General features: G+C 36.9%; 1 protein-coding gene across 1 annotated transcript in view; it reads right to left on the bottom strand.

Annotated features, from left to right (window-relative positions):
• MSANTD4 (Myb/SANT-like DNA-binding domain containing 4 with coiled-coils) overlaps positions 1-2,554 on the bottom strand; it is a 2,895-nt gene extending 341 nt beyond the window's left edge. Inside the window, exons 1-2 of the mRNA XM_010184083.1 lie at positions 1,926-2,554; positions 1-250 (exon numbers count right to left, since the gene is read on the bottom strand). The exon at positions 1-250 is cut by the window's left edge and continues 341 nt beyond it. Coding sequence (XP_010182385.1) covers positions 1-250; positions 1,926-2,387 — 712 coding nt within the window. The 5' untranslated portion in view covers positions 2,388-2,554. The remainder of the gene's footprint in view (positions 251-1,925) is intronic.
• Between the last annotated feature and the right edge of the window lie 4,780 nt (positions 2,555-7,334).

Genomic DNA, 7,334 nt, shown 5'->3' with positions numbered 1-7,334 from the left:
CTTTTTCAATCTGCAGGCGCTCCTTCTCCACTTGTAACCTTTCTGCTTCAATGTCTAGTCGCTGCTTCTCCAGCTCCACCTTCTGCTTCTCTAGATTTATAAGCAAGTGTGAATCTTCATAGGCCAGCCTAGCTTGAGCAGAGCTTAGACTTCCAAACTCTTCAATGTGTGGGAAGTCTGGTAGGTCATTTTCCTTTTTTGAATCTGGCAAAACTGATGACAAAATTTCTTCTTCTTCCTCAATAGGAAACTGCAGAGAAGAATGTAGTAAGACAAGAATTACGTTCCAGTCTTTATACCAGAATAAATTTGTTACACACAACTTGACTGAAAAGAACATACTGGTTTTTTTTTTAATCATAAAAGCTACTCAGAACTGTTTAATTCACATGCTGTGAAATAACCATGTTAGATCAAAAGACCAATTTCTACACGGATCGAGAAAAACGCTTTGTCTGCAAGTTAGTATCTGGTAATGAAAAAAAACGAAAATCAGTTTGGTCAGTGGAGATGTAAGAACATACAGAAAATATTGCCCAATAGATATTATACAGCATTCAGAACCACCGATAGAAAACTGGATCTAAAAAAAGCAAACATTGTTCTTACCTTTCATATAGCTGAGTGACATTTATGAAAGCCACTAAGAATTTGTTGTGACTAATTATTACCAGAGCAGCTGGATCCATTGGCTATGTGGTATGTAAGCTATCTCAGCCTTCACTAACTGGAGGATTCAGTTTCTAAAAAACATTTAACACTGACATTTCACACATGCTCCTAACCCTTCAAACTGTTTTAAGTGGGTCAATAACCAGGACTTGGTTAACCAATTCTGTATTACCACATTTGCTGTAAAGCTATTTATGATGCAGATGACTAAGTGGTAGGACCATTGCTCTTGGTAGACTGCAACAACTCATGCAGAATTATAACCCTTATGTGCTACAAATTCATAGTACACAAGGGATAACTGTCTCCCACTAAGTATGCTGCAAAAGAAAGGCAAACTGAGGAAGATACGGGTTCAGAAAATCTTAAGATAATGAGAGCAACTGCCAGTCCTCTAGCATTAGAGCAGACAGGCTGTGTTCTCCAGCACCTGTCAGTTGTCTCACTACGATTATACTTATACAGTATCAGTATCAGCTTATACTGATTTTTCCCAGCTCACATCTCAACTAAGAGCTACGACAGGAGTTACTTACCCCTCCTGACTTGCCCCCTCCAAAAAAAAACCCCAACCCCAAGAGTGTTTGAGTATCCCATTTTGAAATGTGAACTGTGTGTTTGTACAGACACAACAAAACTATTCAAACATTCGACTTCACTCCAGCTGGCAGCTTACCCCAGGACAGTCACAGTACTACCAGGAGTAACAACCTGTCTACAGGATCCACAGCTGCTTGTCAAATTCACACTAAAATTCTGATGAGAAGGAATGGCCAACTTATTCAAGTAAGTCTTTTCATCGCTCACGTGTTCATTTTCAGAAATGAAAACAGTATTCTGTTCCTTTCTGCACCTGCAGGTAACATAGACTTTTGTTTGTTAGAGGTGCACTGCTCTTCTCTGTTCATCAATCCAGACAGCCTAAGTATTAAAATAACAAGTTTCCTTCAATAGCATATGTTCATTCTACTGACTGAACTAATTCTTATCTATGGGACAAACAAATGGAAAATATCTGTGCAAATACATACTCTCAATTGAGGGATATCAATTTAATAATTAACATCCAAGACCTTACAAACAATTGCAAGCTGGTAAACTTGAATACCATCTCTCCGAAACATATTTGTTTCTACAGTTTCTTTAATTCACACTTTCAGAAAAAAACAGAAACAGATGCTATGAAGAAACACATTATGCTGAAATGAAACAAAGGCCATATTGCATATAGCTAACGTATGTCAGCCACTCACTTCAAAATTCTGCGGATCCTCCTCTTCCTCTTCCACCTTGACTTCTGTTAAAGATCCACCAGCCTCTCTGAAGTCAGTTATATTTTGCCATTCAAAACTAGATTCAATTGCAAATCCCATTTTCTCATCCATGTCTTCATTGAGAGAGTCATCTAAATTGGGTGAAGGAAGGTGAAACCCAGCACCTACTACTTTGATGTTTGGATTCAGACGTTTTCTCTTCATGAGTGCTCTCCAGTCAAGGTACCGCCTTTTCACTTCCGTCCCTGTTCTTTGCTCTCCTTCACCTACAGCATTTACACACTCTGCTATTTCCTCCCAAGCTTTCCGTTTCATCTCATTAATTGTTGTATTAAGCTGCTTTGAAAAAAGTACTTCTCTCCTTTTTCTGATTTCCTTAAGGAGAGTCTGAGTTTCCTGAACACTAAAATTGCTTTTTCTTTTTCTTTTTAATTGTTTCATTTTTTCCAGCTTTAGCCTAATAATTTCACCACAGTAGACTACAGAGATTATTTGACACTAATCAGTTATTAATACAAATAAAATTTAAAAGCCAATGAAAGCAGAGCTCAGTTCTTGTGAAGTGAATTATCTCTTCACTTTGTAGTATTCTCCAATTTGTCAGGCTTCCTAAGAGAAAAAGAGCAAACAACGTAAGTCTCCAAGGTTTACACTGTATATTTTCATTTAACAAGCTTGACTTCCTAAGACATCATTTAAGGAATGCATATTTTGAACTGATCATTTATTCAATAGTAGAAAACCATCTTGTTAAACTCTGAATATAAAGCTGATAGATAAAGTATCGATACCTTCTCTAATCTCATGAATTACAAATCCACTAATATATCCATGTCACAAACTGTTAAGGTTGAGTTGATATTTCCACTACAAAAATACAGCTATTTCCTTCAACTCTTCACAGTTTTGCCAGTTGGGATTTGCTAAAGGCTGAAATTTGACATACGCATTTCAGTTTGAATACTAAATTACTTCCAAAATATTGTTAAAATCGTTGTATCATTACTTCAAAAACATGAAATGTTTAGGGGACTGACATTTCTGTGACACATAATAAATGAGACAATTTCCATTTTAAAAAGTAGATTAATATGAAAAGTTGAAGTTTTAGAGGCTCTTCTGACTTAATCACAATAAAAAAGAACTGGAGCAATTCTGATGAATGCCAGAAAATACCTACTAGTTCAAACAAATGTCATGCATTAGAGATGTTTTAACAGGAAACAGATTCAGGAATAAGTCACTACATGCCCATGGTAAAGCCCTCCTCTATCCTCACACTGCACACAACCTCATATCAGACGTGATGGCAAGCTGAACGTTCATCCAGTCCTCTACCCTCTGCAACAGCTGGCCCTGTGCCCAATACTGAGGAGAAAGCCAAACCCCATAACACACCTGACATATTATGTACAACTCTGTACAGAGTCTGAGTGGGAGAAACAGTGGACTATTAACACAGCGATTAATATATTATAGATATTACCAAAAAAACCCAAACAAAACCAAAAAAACCAAACCAAACCAAACCAAACCTGAAAGCAAAGACTGAGAATAAAAAATGGTTCTTGGTCATAGACTGCTTCACAATGGTACAACTTTGGATGTATTTTTAACTTTCTTTTGTGTCACATTACCAACCACTTTAGGTAGGTTTAAAAGGCTTAAAACCAAGTAGGCCAACAATTCCCTATACAGTACTTACAGTTTCAAGCTGTTAATGTTTGTTCACTATTAATGTAGTACATAGACTTCCTGTCCACCTCAAGCAAATGGCTTGCAGATTATATATTTGATTGCTACAGACCAATGGCCTTAATCCTTAAATAACTCTGCCCCCCACTCCCCACTCCCCCCTCCCCCACAGTTATATAGGATTCTTAAATTACTAAATATTTTTTCTCCTGTTATTCTCCTAAACTTGGTTAAAACATACACATCAGCACATTACATAAAAACGCTATTTGGGGGATAACGCACATAATACTTTAGACATCATTCTTCATCTCCTATGCACTACTGACTGTATATAAGCCGTTAACTTGCAAAGTTTTCCATATCAAGCAATATTCTCTCATATCCAACACGTAAGCATGCTGGCATCAAATATTTTGTAAATCACTGCATTTAGGAAACTGGTTTACTATTTTCTTGGTTAAAATATTTCCCTCCCTGTGAATCCATTTACTTCCAATGGTTACTAGCTAGCAAATATGCAAAACCAAGTCCCAAGAGGAAATCAACTGCATAAAGGAATTGTATAATTGTTTAAACTGCATAAAGCATGTGTATCAGCATGGACCACTCTACAGTGCTCCCGTGCAGTTACCCTGCACTTGTGGCCCCACAGACTCAAACTGGAAGCTGCATGTTGCTGTTCAAGACGCATGAAAGTTCCTGCCCTTCTGAAAATAAAATACTAATTAGGTTTTTTTAAATATAACCTAATGTTTTAATGCAGACCCTTGACATTGCCAGTACTAAAAAAAAATGCTGCAGTTTAAAAAGTCAGATTTATACCACAATGCAGCACTGTATCTGCTAGAATTACATAACATTTTTCTGAGACCTTTTATCTGATCCTTAAATGTCTCCCTTAACCTTCATTATTATAAAGTTTACGATGAAAAGATACTTGGGTTTTCAAGGAAGCAGCACCATATTTACTTGATTGGCAGTAAATCAATTTATTTGGTACTTGCTGTGCTTTTCAAACACAAATTACAGCTTTAATGCTTTTATTATTATGACAACTGAATTTCTTGACCTGTGTATCAAATTCTAAGTTTATCTTGTGTAAAGGTTTGGGTTTTTGTTTTACCTTTTTTTTTTCTCCTTAAAAGTCAATGAGCAGGTAAATTCTTCAGAAAAGTTATCTGCACACAGAATGAATTCACAGCACTTTTAGAAGCTTCGCTGTTAATAAGCCAAATTTTATGGACTAATAAAGATATAGATTAAGCTGTGATTCCTGGTTACTGGGTCATGACCAATGACTCATATCTTCACACTGGTTTTAGAAACACACACATTTGCACTCATCTGTTTTCAGGATGAGGAGTGTGTGTGAAAGACTTAGAGATACCTATTTTAGGTTGGTCTTCAAGGTAAAAAGAATTACAAAAAGTTCTTACAACGTAAGTTTCACAAGACTTAAGAGTATTTCTGATTTGTCACTGTCAAGACCCTGAACCTCCATTTATAAGGTCACACTTACTTTCACTTAAATCAGTAGAATTTCGTGTCTGATTTTAAGCATGTACATAGGTGAACATTCAAGTACTTTGCTAACTATAGAAAAACGGGTCAGACTTTCCAAACTGTCACTTGGGTATGTCAAACTCCTGAAAGTTCTAGTAGATACTTAGCTGTCTCTTAAGGTACCTAAATATCAGACTTTTGCTGAATCACAGCCATTTTTGTCTCAAGACATGAACTGGCTAAGTCCTTTACTTAGCCCCAGCTGGGAAGAACAAAGTTCTGGTCATTTCCCAGTAACAGGGAATCACAGGATTTGAGAGACTTGCATGATATCTCTGTTTACCCTGTATCACCCTAAATTTCTTAGTGCTAGCCCAGAAGGATAAAGTGGGCACAACCACAGGAAAATGAAAAAAGCCCTGTGTTTTCAAGTAAAATTTTTATCAATGTTATTTTCCAAATATAATTCTATACAAATGCAGAAGACACAGCCAGCCAAGCCTTCACCTTAGCTCCAGAGAAGGCTGAGGGGTAAAACACACAAGTGTCAGGTTACATGGGTCAGTCTCATTGCTCCTTGCACAGGTGTTGTGCATCACCTGTCTGATCTCCATGTCAACTGCCAAATCTTGGTTTGGGATTTTACACCATAAGCCAAGCACATAACCCTTAAAAATTATGATACTAACTTGGAAACTACTGGTATCTAATTCCTTTATTGCATAAAGTTTTATTTTTAGATGCTGTTTTTTGGTTGAGTTTTTTTTTTTCCTAGAACATTCTGATATATGCCCCTGAACTTCCAACTAAAGCAGCAGGAAAGCCTACCTATTTTAAAACTCATGACTACCAACTTCCAATTGGTAAGGACACTTTACCTTTTGTAACTCTTTCCTTTCTGAAAGCATATTGCCTCATTAAAGACAACTCCTTTCTTATTAATATAATGGGTGTTAATTACTTGTCTTAACAGTATATTGACTCCTAGAGTTAGATCAGCTCCACTGTGGAAATGTTTCTCTTTCTGATATATTAACTAAAAAGCATTATTGTTTAAGGCTGAGGTTTGGGATTTTCTGTTTTCTGACATCACTAGATTGTGTCCAAGATACTACTTTTCAATGCAGAAAAATGAACTGTTACATGCTTAAAGTAGTAAGCTAAGATTTGTACACATTCTAGATAGTTACAGAAAAAACACCCAATCACCATAAAAGCACAATTTAAAAAAAACATGACAGAGCATTTTTAAATTTTGCTTTGGTATGAAGAGTAAACAATGGAATGCATACATCTGGGAGAAAAAACCCAAATCGAACAGTAGGCATATTACAGTTTTTCCAAAAATCAGAACCATAGCTGCTCTACATTTTAGTGTCTTCAGCAGAAGGTTCCACAGCAAATATTTACTGAGCGCACCAACTGGGAAGATGGGCAGTTCACTCAGGATAAGCATGTGGAGATAAAAGCTGAGGTGAAAAAAAAAATCTTTTGGTCTGATCAAGCTACTTTCACCACTATGAAGGTAGGAGAAGACATCTATAAGGAAAAAAGTCATTCTCAACTATATGACCAAAAGTACTTCTGGTACACAACCAAAGCCATCAGTTACCTGACAAGGTACAGCTATGGTCTCATCAAGTGACAGAGAAGTCCTTGCAAAGTAACAGAAGATGCAAACAGCCCATTATGTGAGCAGCCCATCATAGAGCATGGCGCTAGCTGCAAATGCAAAATCTTTACAGTTTGAGTAGGAATGCAAGGTGCTGGCTAGATAAAAAGAAACAATTCTTATCATATGGTAACAGAAAGATTCCAAGGGTCTTCCAGGAAAGATGGCAACATGGATCTATGAGTTTTATGCAGCCTTGTCAGGACAGAAGCAAACTATAGTCCAGAGAGTCCTCGTCACTGGACTGAAGAAACACAAACTATTGTCAGGGTTAAAAACTACTGCAAAACTATACTGGACACTCCATAAACACACAGAACACAAATACACTGAGTAATTCTAACATGCTTATTGACAGAAGCATCCACATTCTGCCTCTATGTCTTTGTGTCTCCTTTACTCACACCTTATTGTATGCCCATGTGCTGCACCAACAAAAAAACTAGCAACCAACCAAAAACTCAACATAAACACAAGCAAACAAACAAAAAACCCCACCAAGCATTCACTTGAAG

This window comes from Mesitornis unicolor, unplaced genomic scaffold, assembly GCF_000695765.1.
Source record: "Mesitornis unicolor isolate BGI_N332 unplaced genomic scaffold, ASM69576v1 scaffold5485, whole genome shotgun sequence".
Lineage (NCBI taxonomy): Eukaryota > Metazoa > Chordata > Aves > Mesitornithiformes > Mesitornithidae > Mesitornis > Mesitornis unicolor.
Note: the sequence above shows the minus strand (reverse complement) of the source record. Positions and strands in the feature narration are given on the sequence as shown.